The 23,152-nt window shown below is 44.6% G+C and overlaps 1 protein-coding gene across 3 annotated transcripts in view; it reads right to left on the reverse strand.

Annotated features, from left to right (window-relative positions):
• The window catches only part of JARID2 (jumonji and AT-rich interaction domain containing 2), a 171,548-nt gene that overhangs the window by 99,043 nt on the left and 49,353 nt on the right, over positions 1 to 23,152 (reverse strand). Inside the window, exons 1-2 of one of the 3 annotated variants that reach the window (XM_034660296.1) lie at positions 15,146 to 15,275; positions 6,089 to 6,230 (exon numbers count right to left, since the gene is read on the reverse strand). The exons of 1 other annotated variant lie outside the window; for it this stretch is intronic. In XM_034660296.1, coding sequence (XP_034516187.1) covers positions 6,089 to 6,230; positions 15,146 to 15,212 — 209 coding nt within the window. In that variant the 5' untranslated portion in view covers positions 15,213 to 15,275. Of the gene's footprint in view, positions 1 to 6,088; positions 6,231 to 15,145; positions 15,276 to 23,152 lie in introns of those variants that run through there. One more of the 3 variants, XM_034660295.1, reaches the window with a different exon arrangement.

Raw genomic sequence — 23,152 nt, forward strand, 5'->3', positions numbered from 1 at the left:
TCTCTCCCCCCCCCCAAAATAAATAAATCTTTAAAAAAAAAAAAAAAGTAGACTAAGGGAAGGGACACCTCTTAGGAGTTAAAAGAGTGACAGTAGACTTGCTGGAACTAATGCGAAGCAGGGGACGGCTGAGTGACGTGCCCGTCCCTACCACAGCATTTTAAAGACAGTGCCCTAAAATTCTATAATGAGCAAAAGGTCTTTTAAAAATCAAGGTAAATTTCTTACAAGTACATTCTGTCCTGCAGTTCCCACAAATACATATGTATTTTAAATGAGGGTGAAATAAAGACCTTCGCAGACATATAAAGCCAAAAGATTCATCTATCCCTACCAACCCTATAAATAGTATTTAAAAAAAAAAAAAAAGTATTAAAATCCTTTCAGGCAAAAGAAAAACGACCCCGGAAAGAAAGATCCGACCCCGGAAAGAAAGATCTAGAAGAAAGAAAAGAAAAACACCAACAATGCCAACCATTTAGATAAATATAAAAAAGCAGATAGGCCTGAGACATCTACATTTACTTTATATTTAATTCCACAATTCTCTTCTGTGGTTACTAAGGGTCCCACCTAATATTCCATTCTGCCATTCCCTCCCTTCTTTATTCCTGTAGAGACTGTGTTTCAGTCAAGACAGCTGCAGAATTAAAAATTAGGACAGTACTAAACTCTGATTTGTAAAATCGTCTTCAAGGCTGTAACACTCTGTAACACCCTGGTCAGCAGAGAGGTCTAAATCTAAACCAAGACTTAAAAGAAATGATCTAAGGCTACGTGTGACTCGTATTGCCAAGATTCAAAGCAAAACGAGCAAGTGCTTTAACAGCGCACTTTACTACTAATGCATTTTGTTAAGGGGAAACAAGCATTTAGACTTTTAAAATTCTAATTCTTTTACAGACGTTCACTGTGAGGGGCGCCTGGATGGCTCAGTCGGTTGGGTGTCTACCTTCAGCTCAGCTCATGATCCAGGGGGGTCCTGGGACTGAGCCCCCAGGGGGCCTGCTCAGTGGGGAACCTGCTTCTCCCTTGGCCTCCCCCCACCCCCAGCTTGTGCCCTCTCTCTCAAATAAATAAAATCTTAAAAAAAAAAAAAAAAAAAAGTTGGTTCTCCGTATGCAAAATCCCATCCACCGGAATAAGGACCATCTTTAAACTCAGTCTTCTGTCCATCGATGCCCTAAGATACAGCAGCTCTTTAACAAGAAGACATGTGGGACCCGCAGATACACAGTCTGTACTTTTTAACTAGTTCACTAGGCTCTCCTGAAGGTGTTTTTCCCCCCCAAAGTAAGGCAGGAATTTTAGCAGCAATAAGTACTAGCAAAACAGCCCCCTCACACAAGGCGAAATGATGACTAACGTCACTGACAGCCCATTTTCGCACACAGTCTTTGCACTCAGTCTATCCCAATTGACAGAATCTCACTCATGACTGCTCCACGCAAGCAAATAACCGGGTTACACCAACCTCTGTGGGGCATTCACGCTGTCCGCCACAAGGGTCCTTCCTGTGACTCAGTAACTTCAGAAGAGGGACATGTGCCTACACTTTTCCATCTGCCCACAGAGGGTGGTGACGGTGTCACCACAGAGGGAAGATACAAATCACAATCTGTATAAATCAAAATTCCTCCAGAACATGTTTGAGAAGTCCCCAATCGATGTGCAGACTCACAGGCAGCAAAGTCATGGGTCGCACACGGCGAGGAGAGCTAACAGTCGTACGTCGTGTGCAGCTCTCATCACACACCTGCAGGCTCTCCCGACATCACCCTGTTCAGTCCACAAAACCACCATGAGGTGGTTACTAGTGCCGCGGACATTTCAACACCCGAGGAAACGGGGGCCCGGCCATGGTGCAGGAGATGCCCAACGGCGCAGGACTGGCCGAGGGTGAGCCCAGAGACGCCACACTGTCCAGCTCCAGTCCGCGCTGTGAACCACTATGCCAAATACCAGGTCCCCTTGACACATCCCTAAAAACCACCAATTATTGTATTTTCCCTGCTTATTCCCTCCACCCACAGATTAAGTAAAATAAATACACACAGTTAATTCTGCTACATATCCCAGCAGTCAAAGGACCCCTTTCAAACCATACATCTTGGATCTTCCATTTATGTGCATTTAAAAGTATATGGGGGCGGGGGACTGGGTCGCTCAGTTAAGTGGCTGACTCTTCATTTCAGCTCAGGTCATGATCTCAGGGTTGTGAGATCGAGCCCTGCGTCGGGCTCCGCACTGGGCACAGAGCCTGTTTGAGATTTTCTTTCTCCCTCTGCCCCTGCCTCTGCTCCTCCCTTCCTCAGACTCACACTTGCTCTAAATAATAAACAAATCAATAAATCAATAAAAGTACACTGTCACACCAACTTTGTATGCCACCTTCCTTTCTACCAGCTGAACAGGTAGTCCATATGCCCATAACCATCATTGTGGAGTTTCTCAGTCTATCCACAATTGACAGAATCTGTCCCTTCTGGTTTCTGAAAATACTTCGATATCTCTTGCAGGAAACACGAGTTTTAGACGAGCCAAGTGTAACAGGACGGGCAGGGGTCGTGTCAGTGTAACAGGATGATGAGGGTAAGGAGTTAGGCATGGCCACCATCAAATTCAGAAGGAGCTGATTACAGGCTCAAAGTCTCTATAATGTTTCCATTTGAACAGTGACATTACCTTAATGTAGAATTTTTTAAGTATCATTTATCCCAATGATAATGATGATAATAAAAATAATAATACAAAGGAAAATCGACACCTAGGAACTCCCACCAGCATGGAGTCCTCCAGATCTCCAGTGGCTGGGATGTCGTGGCCACCAAACAAGCAAAGAGCTCGTACAGAAGAGAGGCTCTTCCTTTCACAAAGAGTGGACAAAGATTTCAGAGGATTTCCTTTTAATGGCTAGGTAAAAAAATAACTTTCATTTTTGCCTCAAAAAAGAAAAATAAACGCTACAGTACTCTGGATTCTACTGCTTTCTGTATGCCAAAAAAAAAAAAAAAAACCCGACGTCAAGTACAACCAATGGCAGCAAGTACACAGGGCCAAACATAGCTCAGGGGGCTTTCCCATAGGAAAATAACACTTTGCAAACACACAAGTTGGACTAAAGACTTAACAAAACACATGACAGGCATCATCAGAAAATGAAATCGCTTTGATTTCCAGGTTGGAAACTCAAGGCAATGGTCTAAGACTTGCAGTCTGCACCTCTTATTTTAATTTTCCTTACAAAAGTCAAACACAAATTCCCTCTTTCCTCCAGTCCCGAGAGAAAAGGCAAATTAACTGGTAATATCCTAAAAACCATCTACTTAGCAAGGGCAATGAACTTTACGAGAATGGCTACCAATTCCTAAAGAATGTAGAATGCTCGGTCCAGAGCAAAGACCTAAATCATGGCCCTGGAATTTTAGGATTCAGGGTTTTGTCCCACACAGTCTAAATGCCTACCAAGAACACAAGGGGTCAATCACAAGATACGCTCCTCCCGGCTGTATATACACGAAGCTCAGGGAACTGTAGACACAAGATAAAAGCAGAGTCTCATCAACAGTGCTCTAAGTAACATTTTGAAATAACCACTTTAGGTAGTTTCTCTGGGTTTGACATTGTCTCCGCAGGGACAGGACACCCCATCAGCTTATGAGGAGAGGTCTAACACACCAAAGTTGAAGGAGGCTGACCACTCAGTCTGGCGAGGCACTGACAAAGCCCCAGGTATTCAGATTTCAGTTCTAACAACATGCATTAATTAGAAGGCGGGGTTCATACCAAATTATTTATGCTAAATACCAACGAAAGATCAAAACAAATGAGCTCTTTAAGAGCCAGAAAGTATGAAAAGTTTTTATTTTGGGGGCACCTGAGTGGCTCAGTCAGTTAAGCGTCCAACTCTTGATTTTGGCTCAGGCCATGATCATAGGGTCGTGAGACCAAGCCCCCATCCAGCTCTGCACCGGGCATGCAGCCTACTTAAGAAGACTGTTTCTCTCCCTCTCCTCTGCCCTCCCTCTCTAAAAGGTTTAAAAAAAAAAAAAAAAGTTATTATTTTGTATTTGCAATGTACCCTACAACACTGCAAGAAATTTTAGCCCTAACTTCCCTACTTGTAAACTACAAAGCACTCCTCGTGTTAACTCCAGGCCACCCCAGACCAGCCCTCAATCCAGCCCAACCTGTCAAACCATAACCTACGTTATGCCCCTGATGGATTTCCCTAGCAGAGTGTGACTGTAACCAAATAAAATGCTGCTATGAATCCTTAATTCAGTAAAACAAGGTACTTGGCACACTAAATTAAAGCAGATTAGAAATGGTTACGTTTCCCTTAGATTCATCCTGAACAAAATTTCTCTTTTCCACTGTTTGGAGACAAAAGTCAAATGACCGATGTGCACACAGCTGCCCCACACCAACACAGCAGCCTGCAAAGAGGAAGCCAGTAGCACTGAAAATAAGAAAGGCACTACTGGGAGTCAAGGACCAAGGGCCAGCATCCTCCCACCCCAAGAGAATGAAGCCATAGAGATGCTGGTCATCACACCCTCGTACTGGTGGGATCTTTGGGGGCGGGGATAATTGATAGCCATGCAGCTCAAGGACCAGGTGCAGACATTTCCAACCACACTCAGAATTTTGATCCCCAAATGGGAGATGAAAGATGATGGCAGATACATGACCACCCGCCCACGTCTGGAAGCATGGACAACATCATTACAGGTTCCAACCTATTCACTGATGGGATTTCTACACACATCCTCAACTTCCCTCTCTTGTGAGGGTGCGTTTCTCCAACGGGGACCGAGCGAACGTTTGTGGTGAGTATCTGCAACATGACAGACTTGTCACCCAAGGGTCTTTAGAAGATAGTACCCTACAAGGCCCAGGACTGCCAGAGACTCTTCGTTCATATGCTTGCTGACTAACAACAGATCTGAGACCTCTTCTGAGACACAGCGCTGGAAATTAAGAGAAAACTGTATTCTGGGTTTCCTAAATGAAGACAAGGCATGATGGAGGAAAATAAACTCAGACTGAGCTACCGTCTCAAATTTCAGACCGAAGTACGGTTCTGGTAAGGATCTCAAAATGCCTAATGCATGGCCAAGCCAATCCTTTCCTCTTAATTTCCACTATGCTCCGTACGTCATTACATAACACGCATCTAGACGATTTCCATAAGGTAACTAGAATTCTGGATAAAGAGTACACAGCGGCAGCCAGGCCAAGGGATTTTTTTTTTCTTTTCCCCAACCTCTCGAACTACCAGGTTCTAAGAAAAAGTCACTAACCTAGTCATCCAGGAAAACCTCGAGTATGAGAACGGAAAAGGAGAGAAAAAAAAAAAAAAACAACTGGAAGGGGAATATCATTTCTAGATGGGGTAGGAGGTGGGGAGCGCAACATGAGGTATGAAATCAGGCAGATGACAAGCAAGAGGTTTTATAAACACCTCATTAAAAGCAGCATTATATAATGTCGACTGCCACAGTTTGACCGTGAAACAACAAACTCCCATAGCCAACTTCCCTATCAAACTCAAGCTTATTTAGGAAAGTCATTAAAAAAAACCAAAAAAACAAAAAACAAACCAAAAAAAACTGGTAAATTAGAAGTTTTATGAACGATTCCCTCCATTTCCGCCGGGGCTAAACACCACGCCGTTCTGTTTTCCTGGGGAGGAACACTGTTCAGAAACATCGCATTTAATTCTTCAACATTTTTAGGAACAGCTCTCTTCAGACATGGCTACATACCATCGAACTGACTCCAAAAATTGAGGAGAGTCACTTAAAATGATCAGAGAAGACAGGAGTTACAAGTTGGCAACCCTTTGGCCAATGCTCAGGGCAGGAACGGGCTCTGTTTGGCCCACAGCATTTTCTGGTATGTTTGTTTTGAGTGACAATTAGTGGACAAAGTTTGGAAACCAGGACCTGTGATACAGAACATCCAGAACCCTGGCTCCTCTACCAGGAGACTGGGTGGGTGGGTGGGCCTGAGTTGGCTCCCCTGTGGGAAACACTGGCGTCCCAGGTTTAAGGCGCCAGCATTTTCAGCCTTGGGTACTAACCTTTTCCTCGACGGCCCTTCTTCAAAATCTGAAGAACTAACATCGTTGCTAGTAGAGGACACTTGGGATGCATCGTCCTTCTCATTCTCTGACTGTTCTGACGCTGGTCCTAATCCCTTAGACTGGCCATTACCAAGGAGCCCTACAGGTGAGAAAAGGGGACAAAGACTTAAAACACATGACATCAGGAAGCAGCACTTTACCACAGTTACCCCTACACCATGGCTGATGAGGCCGGACCAGGATTTGGAAAGAAGAGGATTAGAAGGTACATATCCCCATTTTGAGCGGGACACCTCATCCTACATGAGGCCTAGGAAATTATTTCATCAGTAAGAAATGCAGGCAGGATTTTGCAACCATAATATACTTTGCCGGGTTCTTATTGAAATACGTAAACATCTTTCAGGACTTGGGCTAGGAAGAAAGGCACTTGTGTATTACCAATTCGAACTAGTTAACCTTCAAAGGCTAATAGATGGACGCTAGAAATACTGAACTCCTGAGGCGTCTGGCTGACTCGGTGGGGGGAGCGTGCGACTCTTGTTCTCAGGGTTGTGAGTTTGAGCCCCACGTGGGGTGAAGAGACAACTTTAAAATAAATCTTAAAAACAAAAAACAAAAAAAATAATATGGAAATCCTTTTTGAAACTGCCTTCAGGAACCAGACAAAAGAAAGCATTATTTTGGAGCCATAGCTTAAGTTATTAACCAGAAATCCTACTACACAACTTCCCCTTCATAGTAATCTGTTATATTAGACAGTCACATTGCCTTTGATGGTCTCAAAGGAGAAGACCTCTCTAGGACTGCATATATGACGACACCATGCAGAAGAGGGAGTCTTGGGGCCCCAGGGTGTTCTGTTAAATAGCTGAACTGGAGAAAGGTCCCAGGGAAGGACCTGTGCTAAGTGTTATTATAAGTATTTTAATAATCATGGAGGCCCCAGTAATAGGCGATGGTGGAATAAAAGCCTGGCTGGTCTTGTAGCACTGAGACGCTCTTGCATCTAGGGCTCTGGACATGGACATAAGTCCTACTGATGGGAAGCTCGCCCCAACGCAAGTGTCCACAGCGACTGGCCCCCAATTTCTCGGTCTCATCAGCAGCCTCATGGGCATCAGAAGCTGGGAACCCACAAGAATGCCTGCCCAGGACCTAGGTTTTCACGGCCACAGTGCTTGGCTTTTAATTTTAAGCAAAGCCAAACTATAGTGTAGCCCCTTGATTTTCGTCCTTCCAGCATGTCCACCAATGTTGTAGGCACTTAATTTCCTGTCTTAAATCCCTTTCTGCTTCCAACACTTAAAGAGTGGTTCCAACTAGTGGATGAAACATTATATAGGAAACAGGATTCTACCTGTTTGGTAAAGTCGTCTGAAAGAACGTGGTATAAGGTAACCTAACCCTGAGACTCGACCCATTTATGCATGCGCTTCCCTGCTTCTGTGTTTTCCCATCCTTTCTGAGGATGAGGAAACCACAACGTTGGAAATCTACTGTCATGCGATAAATAAAGCCCACGGTGATCACTCAGACGTGCGGCTTTCGGGAGTCAGGACTGCAAAACAGAAGTGAAAACATACATGACTTCCCCAAGAAAGAGAAAACATGGGCAGTTTAAACTGTGAGGCCCAAAGGAGACATGAACTGTATGGAAGTCACAGTCTAAAGGCAGAGGTACGGTCCGTGCTACCCACTACTGGGGCTATTAGTCATATGCGGTTCTTTTTTTTAACGTGTGTTTTTTTGTTTTATTGAGGTGGGGGGATGGGACAGAGGGAGAGGGGGAGAGAGAATCTTAAGCAGGCTCCACACCCAGCACAGAGTCCCACTCGGGGCTTGATCTCACGACCCGAGATCATGACCTGAGCCAAAACCAAGAGTCGGATGCTTAACTGCCCGAGCCGCCCAGGCGCCCCATCACATGTAGCTACTGAGCATCTGAAATACAGTGTGGGGGAGGAAATGAATTATTTTTAATCAACTGAAAAACTAAACATCCGGTAATTTTATATTGATTAATTTTTGAAACATTTTGGATGTATCCTTGGAGTTGAGTCAACTTATATGAAAAATTCATCTTCGCTGGCTTTAGATTATTTAATGAAGCTCTAGACAACTAAACCTGCATAATGCATAGGTATTAGCTACATAAAGTAACACAGAGCACCTTAGTAAGGTCACAGGGTGAGGAGAAAGCCTATGGAAAACAGAAGGATGCATACAGGCGATACTCAGAGAAGAAGAAACTGGGCCAGGGAGAGAAGTCAGAAATGTAAAGAGAAGACGGATGAATGGCCACACTGGAAAAGGTTGGGCAGTTCAAAATGAAAACTCTGATTACAGCACTACATGTAAAATTAATGAGAGAGAGAAAGAGAGGCATCGTAAGTATAAGCTTACTCTTGGTTGAGTTCACATTTTCCAATAGTCCATAAGTACAAAAAGGAGAATAAAGCAAGAGAGGAGGGAGAGAATGGGAGTTCATCCAGGCTCTTTTTTTTTTTAATTTTATTTTTGAAGTTTTTATCATCTGTTCATTTTCCTAACACCCACCATATGCCAGGGCCCTGGGGATACAGGCAAAAATCAAACAAAACCTAATTCCAGCGAGGCGGGAGATCAACAAGCACACATGGGTGGCTCAGTAAGTGCAAAGAAGAAACCTTGCACTTGGAGGGGAAGGAAAAAGTGATAGGGGTGGGGAGACGACAGGACAGAGTGAAACGTGAATCAGTGAAGCCAGCACACTGGTGGCCAGCACACCAAAACCACGGAACAGGGGGATGGTGGTAGTGAAGGAGTAGGGGGTTGTTTTGAAGCTGTGTTTTGATCAAGGAGGAAACAAGCAAGGACCATGTAGTTAGTGTTAGGTGAAGCCCGGCCAGAAACACTACTGTACCGTTGGGTACATAACAAGATCATCCGTATTTGCTGCATGAGTAAGCAGCTAGTGAGTGAGGGAGGGAGCAGAGAAGAGTGAAGCTATTCAGTGACAAGCTACACTCCTGCCCTTCTGGTGAGAATCATCTCTGCCGATTATAGGGCAGTCATTCTCAAACTTGAGCACGAACAGAATCACCTGTCCGAACACAGTCCCCTAGACTTCATTACCCCCAGTCTGCCCTATTCTCACAAGCACCCACGTGATGCTGATGCGGCCTTGGCCAGTCCGGGGAACCACATTTTGAGAGCCATGACTGGAAGGCAAAGCCAGGTTCAAGCTGGTAGGAGACCTAGAACTCTAAGACACTAGGAAGCTTGGGGCAAGTGCATCATCTATGATGACCTAAATGAAAATAAGGCATCCAACCCCAAAGTTCTACGGGAGGCATTCTTCTACCTTTTCTCAGGGATTTTGTGAAGGCAAAGACAATTACTTAAACAACTTAATCACAAAGCTCTAAGGAGTCGGCTAATGACAAATTCAGAGGAAAAAAAAGTAACACACGGTCGGGGGCGGGGGGGATTCATATCTAAGAGGCATCAATGTAAAAAGGCATAGGATGTTCCCTACCACCCCCTCAAGAAGTCGACTGTCCAAAGCGCAAATTCAGGGAAAGTGGATTGTGAAATTTACAAGGGAACGTGAATTCATGCGGCATGAGCTCACTGAAGCTCGCTGGTGAGACGGCAGTGGACAGGATGCTATGAATCCACATCAAGGCGTGGCTAAGCTACAGAAAAAACGACTGCTAGTTGTGGGTCCACGGTCCCAAGCCCTCACCAGACTAACAGCTCTTCGGAGAACTCCAAAGTTTCCCCCATTCCGACGATTAGCAAGGACGGTCACCTGAACTCAAAGACAGAAGTCTGATTCCACTTTCCAGATTAGGAAAACTGGAGCCCATAGAGAGGTAACTGATAGCCTGTCAATGCCAACTGAAGGAGCTCAGCTTTCCACTGCCTTTGTAAGGGGAGCAAGACCCATTTGTTCTGCATGCAATCTGCTCTTTCAGTTTGAGTACCCCATCCTGTACAGAGAACATGTACATTTATTTTCAGCAAGACAGTCAACAGGATTGGACAGACATGTGCCCACCTCCACCCAGCTCCACCCCCTCCCCAGTCCACTCTCACACCTCCGGTGTACTGGCTACCCCATTTCATTTTCAATGTTTTAATCCAAATCATACTGCCTGCCCAATCCAGAAGAGCCGGGTCAGCAAGACAGAAGAGGACGGCACAGGGCAGAAGAGCCATTATCAGAAGATTAGACAAGCACGTGTGTGTTGCCTTTTCTTCTCCCTAACAAAGCCCTGCCATCAATTTTTTGAATTATTATTTTTAGTCAATGAGAACTAACGGAACAGCGTCCCCTCCTAACACATGAGCTGATTTTATTTTACCAAACCCCTCCCCCGACCACCACGAACCTTCCTTGGGAGAGGAGGTTAAACGGAGAAAATTGAATGGCCCAAAGATCCCGTTCTCCCCACGTGAGCATTTGTTCCCCTCTATTAATATTCAGGAGGTTGAACTTAAATTAAACTACGTCTATTGTCTCTCACAAAAGCAATAAATATGAGCTGAAAATTCCAAACCACTGCGGGGGAAGGCAGCTTGGGGACTGCCTGCAACCTTGGCTAGCCACCAGCGGTGGACAGGGGCAACGTGTCCCAGGCCTGAGACCACTTGGCCACCACGGGGCAGCAGTGCCCGTCCTCACAGGCTGAGAATCCCCAAAGAATCCAGTACAACAGAACCGGGCCATCACACTCCGGGGCCTTGCAGCCCATCTCCCAAATTAGCAAGAAATGAAAGGCTTTTCATTCAAGGCAACACACCAAAACTGGCTTTTTTCCTAAGCCTGGAACAGCAGCGGCAGCACTGGGTAAGAATTCCTATCCCTGGAAGACTGCAGATGTAGGGCCATGATTTCCCTCTTGCCTTCACATACGGGGGGGGGGGGGGGGGGGTAGGAATACAAACAAGGCCAAGGATCCCGTTAGCTCCAGAACTCCAGCTTAAGCAACTGATGAGAACTACAGATTTCAGAACACCGGTGTAGAGAGAGAAGGGAATCCTTTTCTAATGCTGGGACGGACGGACGGACGGACACACACACACACACACACACAGAACGTGCAGCCCTTCTAATTTCATGTTTTAGACACAAAGAAGTTTCACCAGCCCTCCCATTAGCTATCCGCACATGACAGAATACAAAACCAAAGGGAAAAAAATTGAACCCCTGTGTTTCACAAAAAGCAGTGCTCAAAGACGGGTGAAAGAGAAGGGAAAAAATAAGGAGACCTTTGAAGTGATTCCCTAGCTTCCAAAACATCTGGAGCACACCAAACGTATTAGCATATTAGGAGAGTCAATGTATTTGGCTTTGTTGTGGAAGAGACGCACAAAAGGTAATTCTGTATTATAGAGCCAATGCCCGTCTGTCACCCCGTCACTGTGAGACAAGGTATCACATTACATATTAAACAGTCAAGCATCCAAAGAGAGCTTTCATTTTCAGCTGCTGTGTGTGTGTGTGTGTGTGTGTGTGTGTGCGTGCGCGTGCGTGCTGGGGGATGGGGATGGCTGCCACACTTTGAGTTGCGAGAAAAATTACCACAACAGCCCCCTTGGTAGGACCTTCTCCCAGATATTCAGAATGCATAGTCTGCTGCCATTGCTAGTGAAAAATAAAGTCTATGTTTCACTCAAATTTTTAAAGAAAAATCTGTGGTTTTTTTTTTTTTTTTTTTGCTTTGGGATGCCAGGGAAAATCCGGCTCGGGCCAGCCTCGCAGGTTCAACACGAACACAGTCTGAACCCAACTGTACACACAAGGGTCAGCAGCTAAGCTGTTGGATCGATCCCCAGGTTCCAGGGAAGGGGGTGGGCAGGGCAGAGAGGTCTGCGAGGCTAATCCCAGGCTGGTCTGCGGACATCCTCCCCACATCAAAGCGCTGAGGTGGACGAGAACAAATGACAGTCTCGAGGCATGATGTCACTGCCACACTCATGGTCAATAGAGCACAAATGAAAGTGGGTTGAATACCTCGGCTTATAGAAAATAATAATCCCTTCCTTCAGGAGAAGGGCCCCTGAGCAGATAGGGCTCCCCTCTGTCTACTCCCCACCAGCTATGGAGATGTCCCATTTCATCCAAGAACATGGAAGCCAAAAATAACCCCAATAACCCCACAGAAGAGCTCCCCGAGATAAAGAGACGACAGGGGTTTTTGTTAGTTTAACACCCAACAAGTAAACAGACAGATGATGCCCCAGGAACCATTTCCCACCATCACTCATTCCCCACGAAACCTTCTTGGGCGATCTGCTGCTCCCATGCACACTCAAGTTTTTGGAAAAAAAGGTGTTCTCTTAAAAAAAAACAAAAACAAAAACCCTAACACAGTACTAATTAATTAACATGGAAAAGTTGGGCCACCAGGTAGGCAAGGCCAATGTCAGATTCCATCCTTTTTTTCTTATTTCAGAATCAAGCACATGGCTACCTTTGAGACGGACGAGCGGAAGAGAGACAGGATCCTTGAGCCCAGAAGGGATTTCCTCACCTTGAGGCACAAAGGAGCGAGCCAGCAGACCGGACACATTTACACACAGGAAGGGCAACCACATTGCTGCGAACACTAAAACGGGCCCTGCTCTGGCGGTCTAAACCCCAAATGAGTGAGCACGACCTGAAGACAAAGGACCTCTCCTTCCCACATCCTGACCGGGAGTCACAAGAAGAAAGGAAACAATCCTCATGGAGAGGTTCCAACAACCACCACACCAAAGAGCCACAGTGGGACTTCATTGGTACCAAAAACAAACAAACAAACAAAAAAATCACAGTGGGAAGGATCTAGGATCTCTAGTTTCTGGCCCAACCGTGGCAGCTACTGGAACTGTGATGATCACAGTGGCAAGCAAAATGTCCTGGGCATTTTGCAACAACTCCTTCACTTCTTTAGGGTAAAGGTCTCTTGCTCCTTACATTCTCCCTCTTTTCCCTTGTTCTTCGTCCTTACCATGAATTTTACAACATCACAATAGGTAGGGTAGCTTGAATAATAATAGTAATCACCATCATCATCACTGAAATAGAAACATCCACACTGCTCCACAATGCACAGCTCTCTCTACTTTCGCAGGCAATCATCAATTACTCCTCCATCCCGGGCCTTAACTCCTCCGGGTCCCAACCCCCATCCAGATACCTTATTGATTTTACACTGGCAAACCAGTCAAAAGCATGCCCACCAGGCCCCCTAGTTATAACCGTCCATCCAAAGCATGAATCCTTGGAATCCTCTAGGACACACAACCGAAGCTTCTATCAGGGAAGGAAAAGGTTCCACTGTGCAAATGGCCCAGTACTGAACACCCCAGAGGTCAAAAACCGCCTTCCACATTCAGAAGAAAAGGGATTAAAGACATGCTTGATTTAGGCCGGTGTGGAGACTGAGCTGCCGAACAATGGCATCACTGCGGAGCATGAAGTTGGAGTCACACACACACAGCAGAGGTAAACACAGGGCATTTCTAGAGAAATTCTTTGAGACAGATTAAGGAGATCAACACATCCAAAGTTTTATGTTCAGATACCAGGACGTGCCAAAATCAGATTTTTCCCCCCCCAAAATCATGCAATTTGCTCTTCTCAAGGGAGATTTCCATATACCTATGCAGCATATTCTCAGAGAGCTAGGGACAGTCTACCTTTAAGTAACTGCCATATGCATGTGTATGTATCTTTAAAGCTTAGTATTATCACTTACATTTACCCCACAGATGAGTTACCAAAAGACACAGGCTCTCAAATATTAGCAAGTCTCTACAAAGTTAAAGCTGGCTTCAACTCAGATCAGCAAACCCCATAAAGTTCCTAGTCTACTAGTCTGTGCTGATAAACAGGCCCCACTCCAAATACTGTGTCCTAACATCACAATTTGTGGAGAAGAGCCACACCCTTAACCCTAAAACCTCTCTGGCTGCTTTTACTCCCTCATACAATAGAAACGGACCACCACAGAAGTTCTCAATTCTCTTGTGTTTGGAGCATGGACTGGGAGGGATGGAAGTTTCTGAGGGCCCTCATTACCTCACTCACAAATCAAACTGCACACCCACTTTTCAGAGGAACAGAGTAAGAAAGGATTAAGTGGGCTCTCTGAAGTAAAAAATAATAATAAAAAGAAATTTTGAAGCTGCTGACAGCAAGCAAGTTCAGAGAGGCCTACCACCTCCCAGAGCAGCGTTCTTTCTCACACTGAAATCTAAGGGAAGCAACAAAAAAAGCGGAACTCTAGGAATGCAGCCACAGAATCTGCAAAGATCAGAGGCACCTAAACTGAGGGCCCCTAAAATTCATTTGTGTTTACATCCAGTAATGCAAACCCAGATTCCTGCACGAGAGGTGGGAGGGGGGGAAAAAAAAATCGAGAGCACTCGGAGTTTCTAGCTTTAAGGGCTGACCTGGAATCACCCAGTAACCATGTCCGTGCCTCAGTTTCCTCCATCAAGGAAGGAAAACAAGAGATACAAAAGTATGAAGGGAAAGGAAACCATGCATGCTGCTGATAAAGGAAACCAAAGCTGTGGGTGAGGATGAACTAATTAACTTTAATCAAACATCTATTTTTAAATGCTGGGAAATGATCACATCAACTGGCAATAAAATAAAGGGACCGGCCATAGCTGGATGGCGTTCGGTCCCCAGAGAAACGTCTAAATTCATACCAGCCTGGCTAAAACTGCAGATTTGGCCAAAATGGTCAACAGAGCTGAATGCTTTAAGAACGACATTAATTCTTTCTTGTAAATTTCCACAGTGCCTTTTAGGAGCCACGAATGCCCCCAGGGAGGAGATCAAAGCTAAAAGAATATTAATATTAAGCAATCACAACACTTCTTCACATACTCCTATCTATACACACAGAGAGACAGATAGATCCATCTAGCACCTTGCCATCCATAATGGATTTAATCAGGACCCCAGCAGGAGAAAAACCACAAAAGGCCTATTTCTCCAACAAAAGCCATAGCAGCCTGAAACAAACCTAGAGCTATTTGGTTTTTATTTTATTTATAGGAACAGACCTTCTATCCCAGGTTCCTCAAGATAAGCCACCAAAAACTGCACCTGACAGGCCCGTGGAGCAGCCATCCTCAGAGCCGGATCATTGCAGAGAGACAGAGAGGAAGGAGGACAGAGGGAGGGAGGGAGGAGGGAGGGCGAGCGCGGCGAGGCAGGCTCCAGAGCACTTGTCAACAATCCTCCCCTGTACGTAATAAGCAGGCGGCGGTGCACATTCCGCGCAGCAATAGGACGGCCGCGCAGCCCGGGGCCCGGGAGGGGGAGGGGACGCGCCAGGGAGGGAAGGTTATTTATGTGCAGGGGAGGGAACCCAACCCCGAAGAGGAGGGGTCTGGGGCACGCTTTTTTCCCCCTCCTGATAAATTGGGGGGGGGGGAAGGAAGGAGAAGAGCGACTAGCTTTTCTCTATCCAGGCCAGGCAATTCCCCCAATCTGCAATGCAGACAAATCCTTACTGGAGAATTTCTGACACTGGGGGGATGAGGAGGGTGGAGACCGGACACCTCTGACGGGGGGCGGTCAGCTTAATGGTCCACACGTCTGTGCCCCGTCTGCCAGACCGCCCCCTCCATGCATACAGTGCACCCCCGCGCACAGCGGGGGTGGGTGGGGGGTCCGTGGCACATTTTCAATGGCATCCCTTTTTAATATCATAATCTGTGCCATTCAGCACTTGCCTTTTATTTATTTTTGTTTTTTTGGCTGGGAGACCTGGGCAGCGATCCAGGCCGACTGCAGAAATCTCGCTCCACAGGCTCCTCCCCCTCCTCCTCCTCCTCCAGCCCTCCCCTCCCTCCAATCCCGGCTCCCAGGGTGCTTTATTACCTCTGTGATGACCGCGAGGGGCCACCGCTGCCCTCCCCACCCCCGGCACACGGGCGGCCCTCCCCCACGCACGTAAATTCATCTCATCTAATAACACAGAAGCATTTTCTCCGCATTGTTTCTGGAGGATCTGTCACAGAACAGGCTCTGTGGCCTGGCAGCTGCTTGGGGGGGGGGGGAGCAGTACTCCAACAAGGCTGGCCAGCTCCCTGGCCCTGATGACTTCGGGAGCATGCGTCTCCCTTCATTTGTCAGAAAGCAATTTGATTTTCAAAGTCAATTCTTCAAAGCTATTGAACTGCAGCTGGCAATTATGATGTCCAACACACAGGCTCTGAACACCGTCCCACACTCCACTCTTTATGCCTTTCTAATGGTGGGGGGGGTGGTGGCATGCCATCAAAGAACCCACATGCTAAATTTAAGTGTTACCTCAGATTCAACCAAGGGAGTTGGGGAAAGAATGCCCCTTACTATTACTTATAGTTGTTACTTAACCACTGAATGAGCCCCTCCTGGGCTTTACACACTTTAAGTTACTTAGACCGCACAAAATCCCTCAAAGCTGATGCCGGCTTTGCTTATAGCCAGCTGAGAGTTACCCAGGGCTGGTGATTATTCCTTCCATAGGGGCAGTTTCCCCTTGCCTAAATCACTGGGGCATATCTACCTGCCTCCCTTTTAAACAAACAAAAAATATATCAGAAGTTTGGTGATGGTTTTTCCTGATCAGAATTACAGGCGGGGCCTTAGAAACCATCTAGTAATAATCCCCCACTTTACAGATGTGCACACTGAGGCCTTATGCAGGTATGGCTTTTAACCAAGATCAGAGCTAGCTCCTTTTAAGGTTCTCAACCAAACGTCATCCAAGAACTCCAGGGTATCTAGGGACCAAACCACCTCATGATACAATTCCCTGGAGAAATCACGGAGATGGAAAATCCCTCTCGTATCCTCTCCTGCCCCGTGTGTGAGCCAGCAGAGCAGACCCTCATTCAGTTCTCTCCAGGGCAGTATATTCCTGTAATGTTGAACAACTGTTTGGCACGCATCCCCCGGCAGCATAAGTCATACACAGTCAATTAAAGGACATTTAAGGGATGACTATTTGGCTTTTTTTCTCTTCTTTCTACTGGGACTGGTCTTCTGGCGCCCTCAGTCATCAAAAGCACCCAACAGAGAACTGGAAATATGGGATGGTCATTCTGAGAAAAGGTAAGGAAGACAGCAAGAGCCACAAGACCTAAAACGACTGGCCAAAAACCCAGCTTGACAGGTCTGAATGCTGGTCATCCTTAATGACCCCACCTCTGTCTGTGTAGAGAGCCTTGCTTTATTTTCACCTCCACTCTCTGACTTCACTGTGTCCTCTTCCCGTTGTCTGGAGAGTAACTAGGCCTTTAAATTTCAATAAATAAGACCTCACGGAGTATTGGCCCTGACTGCTTTTACTTCCAAGACCATCATCAGGATCTGATCATGCACTCCATGTTCCCTAAAATATACGCTAAGTTAGACCCGTGTGTCTGCTCTGACCCATGCTCTGCTGCTGGGTTGGGAAAAGAGGTGAAAACTTCTGGCCTGTCAACTTCAACAGGTTTTGGACTGTTCGGATAAAACGCTGGTTCACCAAAGAGGAAATGCGTCAGAAGTACCAGATACATGGAACAGCAGCCTCTGGGGGAAGACGCAATAAAACTGAAAACGGCGTCCTGTTTCTGAATAAAAATACAACTTTCAATACCGAAATTCTGAGCTAGAGAGGATAGAGTTTCAACATTCAAAGATCAGAGCAAGTTCCAAGTCCCCAAATGTCACCCACCCACTTCAGTCTTCCTGTTTCAGTTTAATGTAAAAAATACCTATAAACCCACAGCCAAACCCAGTTACTAAAGCAATGCCTATATGCTCCTGCCTACTGCACATTATTTTTAAGTTAGGCATATGTATCTGTGCTCTATTATCTCACCGTGTTTGATTATGAACTTCACAAAAAGGGTACTGCTCTTGGGGGGTGGGGGGAGACACCTGGGTGGCTCAGTGGGTTAAGCATCCAACTCCTGGTACTGGCTCAGGTCATGATCTCAGGTCATGGGATCTGGCCCTGCACTGGGCTCAGTGCTCAGCGGGGAGCCTGCTTCAGATTCTCTGCCTCTTCTTCTCCTGGCTCATACGGGCCCATGTTCACATCTGTGCTTGCTCGCGCTCTCTCCCTCTCTCTCTCTCAAATAAATACTTTTTTTAAAAAAAGGATATTGCTCTGTGTCAAGTCTCAGGGGATTTGTTTTTCCCCGCAACTCAACATGAGGCTACTAAGATCATCTATCCATGATTTTAAGCTTTTTCTTTGCTCGTTTTCACTGTTGTTCATCACACTCCACTGTATGAATATTCCACACTTTGACTATCTCATCCAAGGGCATCTAAGCATTGCCAGTTTGTTGCTATCATGAACCATGCTGCAAACCTCTTTCTGCTTGTCCCCTGGAAAGCATGCACTGTAGTTTCTCTGGGATACACACCTAGAAGTGGAAGTGTTGGAAATTCTTGAATATGCAAAAACAAATTTACATGTTAATGGCACACTGGTTGCCAAAGCAGGCCTCCACGTTTGCGTTGCACCAGCAATACAAATCACTGTAATCTCTAAATGCTTAAATATACAGACCAATTTACCTAGGACTCGAGAGCACAAGGTACTCCAAACTGCTACTTCTGAAGAGAGAGAAGCATTTCAGGAAGGATCTCTCATCTGAAGAAACGCTATGCAGCCAGCCAGCTACGTGACCACCAACCACCTAACGATCACCCCAACACCAGGACATCCGAGGACGTATTTTGCTGCCAAGAGCTTCAGAACGGAGGACCCTATCTGCACGTACAACCATGTCATTACCTCCAAGCTGGGCCAACTCCAGCAGCCCGCCAGCCGCACTTTGCGTTTTAAAAATATAGGACTGGGGCAAACCCCAATCTAGGAGTGAGAGAGCAATTCACTTGCACATCTTCATCAAATTTGGATATCTAATAGTACCGTGCTGATTAATTAAAGAAGCTACTTCATAAGCATTAAGACTTGTTTTATTCATGTACCCAATCAAGGAAGTCAGCTCATCTTGAGAGCTGGGACCTAACTCATAAAAAGAAAGACAAGCCTTACAAAGTTAGAGCAAGTCACCGAATACTCCTTATCGTCCATGATGTGCTTCCAAAAGCTCTCCAACTTCCTGCCACCTATGTAAGTGACCGCATACAAAAGGTGGCACCTTACCAATCCAACATCCCCCGACAAAACACACATTACAAAGGAGGATTGGGGTGGAGTGGGTTGCCATGTGGGAGAGAAGGGTGTCCGAGGCTGTAGAGTCTGAGAATTTCATAGAGGAAATAGAGGGTTTTAATGATCACACCGCATTAGGCCTGTTCTCATAAAGATAGAGGTTATTTGGGCTGAATGACACAATTTGATCATATCACCTACATTAGAATAAAAAGCCAATGCAGAAAAAGTGATCCACAGTGCTAATATTTGACCTTTAAAAATACTAAGCATGGGCCGTTTACAGCAGCCAACATAATAATAAACATTACTTGTTAGCCTTCTATTTAAATAAAAGTTAATACACTGGCAATATACCAAGCAGAATTAGGTACACACGGAGTCGCCTTGGACTCTTTCCAAGAGGGCTTGGTAATTCCTGAAACACCAACAGCGTTCACCTCTATGATGCATGTGGCTGGCCCTATAGCCAACGTGACTTCAAGTCCATGCTGTACAATTATAAAATAATACCAATAATTACAAGAACACAGTAGGGAGATCGAGGCTGGGGGACTGTATGTTAACTAGTGAAACTTGGTTGCTATGGATTTAGTCACTAATACCAATGAAAAGTCACAACAATTAAACCAGGAAGTTCAAATTAAGAGGCTATTATAAAGGACAATGTTCCATCAGGTGTTTGTTTTTTTTTTTTATTTAAAAAAAATGATTTGGTAAACATCTAGCACTAAGAACCTTGATAGTTCATAGAACACACAGCACAATTTGGACAAGGCTGCCTGGTTCTAACTCTACCCTTCATCAAGCGTGTGAACGTCAAGGGAGAATGAGGGAAAACCCCATATCATCTGTTAAATACACGTAAAGACAACAGTTGGTTAAATTAAGGCATTAATTATATACATAAAAGGGTTAGTGGCACATAATAAGCACTTTAAAAGGGCTACCTTGATGCCTTAATAAACTTTGGTGCTAATGAATTACAGAAATTTTTGTCAAATATACACTTTTGATTATTTGGTTGTAAAAAGATAAAATATGCTTTGGCTTTCAGTATATTTTTAAAATGATTTGGGTAATGGATTTATAAAAAGGTAAACACAGAAATGATGCCAAGTTAGAGAAGATTAGCAGCGTTGAGAATATTTGGAAAACATGACTTGCAGAAGGATCCAGTAAAATTCAACCAGAACTACAACATGGCCATTTGACCTACTTAAGAATACTGAATAATGGAAAACTCGGTTTGAGAAGAACTAAAACAGCTGACTCAGGTCACGACTGAAGAATCGTCACTCTCCTTCTCAAATCTGATGCTGACAAAACCCATCCCCCCTTACGCTGCTAGGATGGGAACAAACCGAAAAAAATATTTCTAGAGAGCAACTCGGTGATAGATGCCAATTTTTACAAGTCTGTAATTCAGCAAGTTTGCTTCTAGAAAGTAATACTAGGATACAAATCAGAGAAACAAAGATTTACGTGCAAGGATTTCAACGTACTTTAACTGTTCTGTTGCTCCTTTTACTGGTTCAAATTCTACCTGCACCCAGTTAAAAATATTAAGTGGTGCCTGGCTGGCTCCGTTGTGGAGCGCGGGACTCTTGATCTCAGGGTAATGAGTTCATGCCCCACGTTGGGTGTACAGACCACTTAAAGTCTTTTAAAAAATAATAAAAGACAGAGAAAGAGTTTTTTACACCAACTTCCTAAGCCACGCAACAGACTAACAGGGCTTCGGCTTTCCAACCTGATGGCACACGATGCCAGAGGTAGCTGGTTCCTACATGTATGGCAACCGTCACATTCTTTTAATTTGATCCCTCAAGCTTCTGACTTGGTACATGCTGTTCCCTCTTTTGGAATATTCTCTTCTCTGTCTAGAAAACTCGTGCTTCTCCTTCTGGTCAGCCTTCAGGGATACCCACCACCTGCTCGGCAGGTGCTACTTTCAAGGTAATACACAGTGACAAGCCAACATCTACCTAACTGCCATGTTCTCTGAACAAGAGGAGTTAGTTTTCAGGTGCCTGGCTGGCTCAGTCGGAGAAGCGTGTGACTCTTGATCTCAGGGTTGTTGAGTCTGAGCCCCACACTGGGTATGGAGATTACATAAATATTTTTGTTCGTTTAAAAAAAGAAGAAGAAAAAGATTTAGACTTGCTCATCTTAAGAACCCTCAAAACCTAGCATGCACCTAGAGAAAATAGTTGAGAGCCAATAAATACTGTTCAAAGAACAGGTTGTTCTTTGAGGCCATTTCAGGGTCTCCACAGAATGACACCCTCTTACCTTGGAGGCCCCCTTTCACAGCTTCGAAGCATTCAAAGGCACCCCTTTCTTCCCAAAGAGGGAAGAATTCTCTACCTCTTTGTGTATAGAAGTTACTTGGCTAGGAACGCATCATGTAAATTTATACTACACTGATTTTTCAGCATTCAAAAATTAAAGAAAAAAAATTCCTAAATTTGAAGATTTTTTTAAAGAGAGTAGGGGGGGTGTGTCTCTCCGGCAGACTCCCTGAAGAGCTCAGAGCCCAACATGGGGCTCGATCTCATGATCCTGAGATCATGACCTAAGCCGAAATCAAGAATCAGACGCTTAACTAACTATGCAAACCCAGGTACCCGAGGAATTCTTAGCCTAGGAAAAAGATCTAACCTTCAAATTTTCAGGTGAGAAAAATTTTATGAACGCTATTTAACACTCGATAACCTTCACGTCGTGTTTTCTTGATATTTAATTCCTTTACACTAATTTTAATGTTAAAGTCCTTTGTTTTAGAGCCAATAATTTCTTCCTGTCTGTAATAAAACTGTTCTGGCTCTTCCTCAAAGATTTGCCTTTTATACCCTGCTAACCTAGATAAGTTCATTTTGTTACTACTGTGTTCAAATAAAAGCCAAAATTAACTACAACCCTTATGCCTTTTTCACAAAGTGGAACTACATCGATCACTTAACAATTCTGTGTGCATCCATTGTGGTATTTTCCTTAAAAGTTTCATGTGCCATAATAACAACTAATGCTGAATAAGGAACATAATTTAAGACAAGACAGGTTTTTAAGGAGGGCACGTATTGCATGGTGCACTGGGTGTTATACGCAACTAATGAATCATCAAACTTTACATCAAAAACCAGGGATGTACTGTATGGTGACAAACATAATAAAAAAACACCTAAAAAAAATAAGACAAGACAGGTTTTAAAAAGGAAAACCAAAAATCACATTTTCCAACACTTAGCAACATGAGGAAAAGACAATGTTTTAAATAACAGAGATTCTACTGCATGAAATATTTAATGGGTTTTTAAAAAAAAAAAATGCAAGTGTACAGAAAGCAGACCAGAGGAAATAAAACAAGGTAGTGATTAAAAAAAAATAAAAAGGAGTATTCTGTCCAGTGGCAATCTTTCCAGCTCTCTGAAAGGTCCACATTTTCTACAATGAATAAATTATACTAATAACCCAGTGAAAAGGGAATCTTAACAACTATTCAAATGGTATCACAAGGAAAGTGGGTGTGTTGCCTGGATGGAACTAGTACTGATCACGAAAAGAAGTACTCAGTCAAAGAAGTTATACAGGGCACACGGGTAGATCATTCAGTTATGCGTTCAACTCTTGCATCAGCTCAGGGCTTGATCTCAGGGTCATGAGTTCAAGCCCTGTGATGGACTCCACCCTGGGTGTGGAGCCTACTTCAAAAAAAAAGAAAAGAAAAGAAAAAAAACAAGTTATATGAAACGTGGACTCACACGGAGCTAACAAAAAAACGAGGATCAAGTGAAGAACAGCAGACAATGACAACTTTGAAGCCAGTAGTAATATTGCTAGATTGAAGTCAGGGATAATATGAACACTGTGACATTAATACCACAGGTAAAGTATTCTC

The sequence above is a fragment of the Ailuropoda melanoleuca genome, chromosome 5, assembly GCF_002007445.2.
Source record: "Ailuropoda melanoleuca isolate Jingjing chromosome 5, ASM200744v2, whole genome shotgun sequence".
Lineage (NCBI taxonomy): Eukaryota > Metazoa > Chordata > Mammalia > Carnivora > Ursidae > Ailuropoda > Ailuropoda melanoleuca.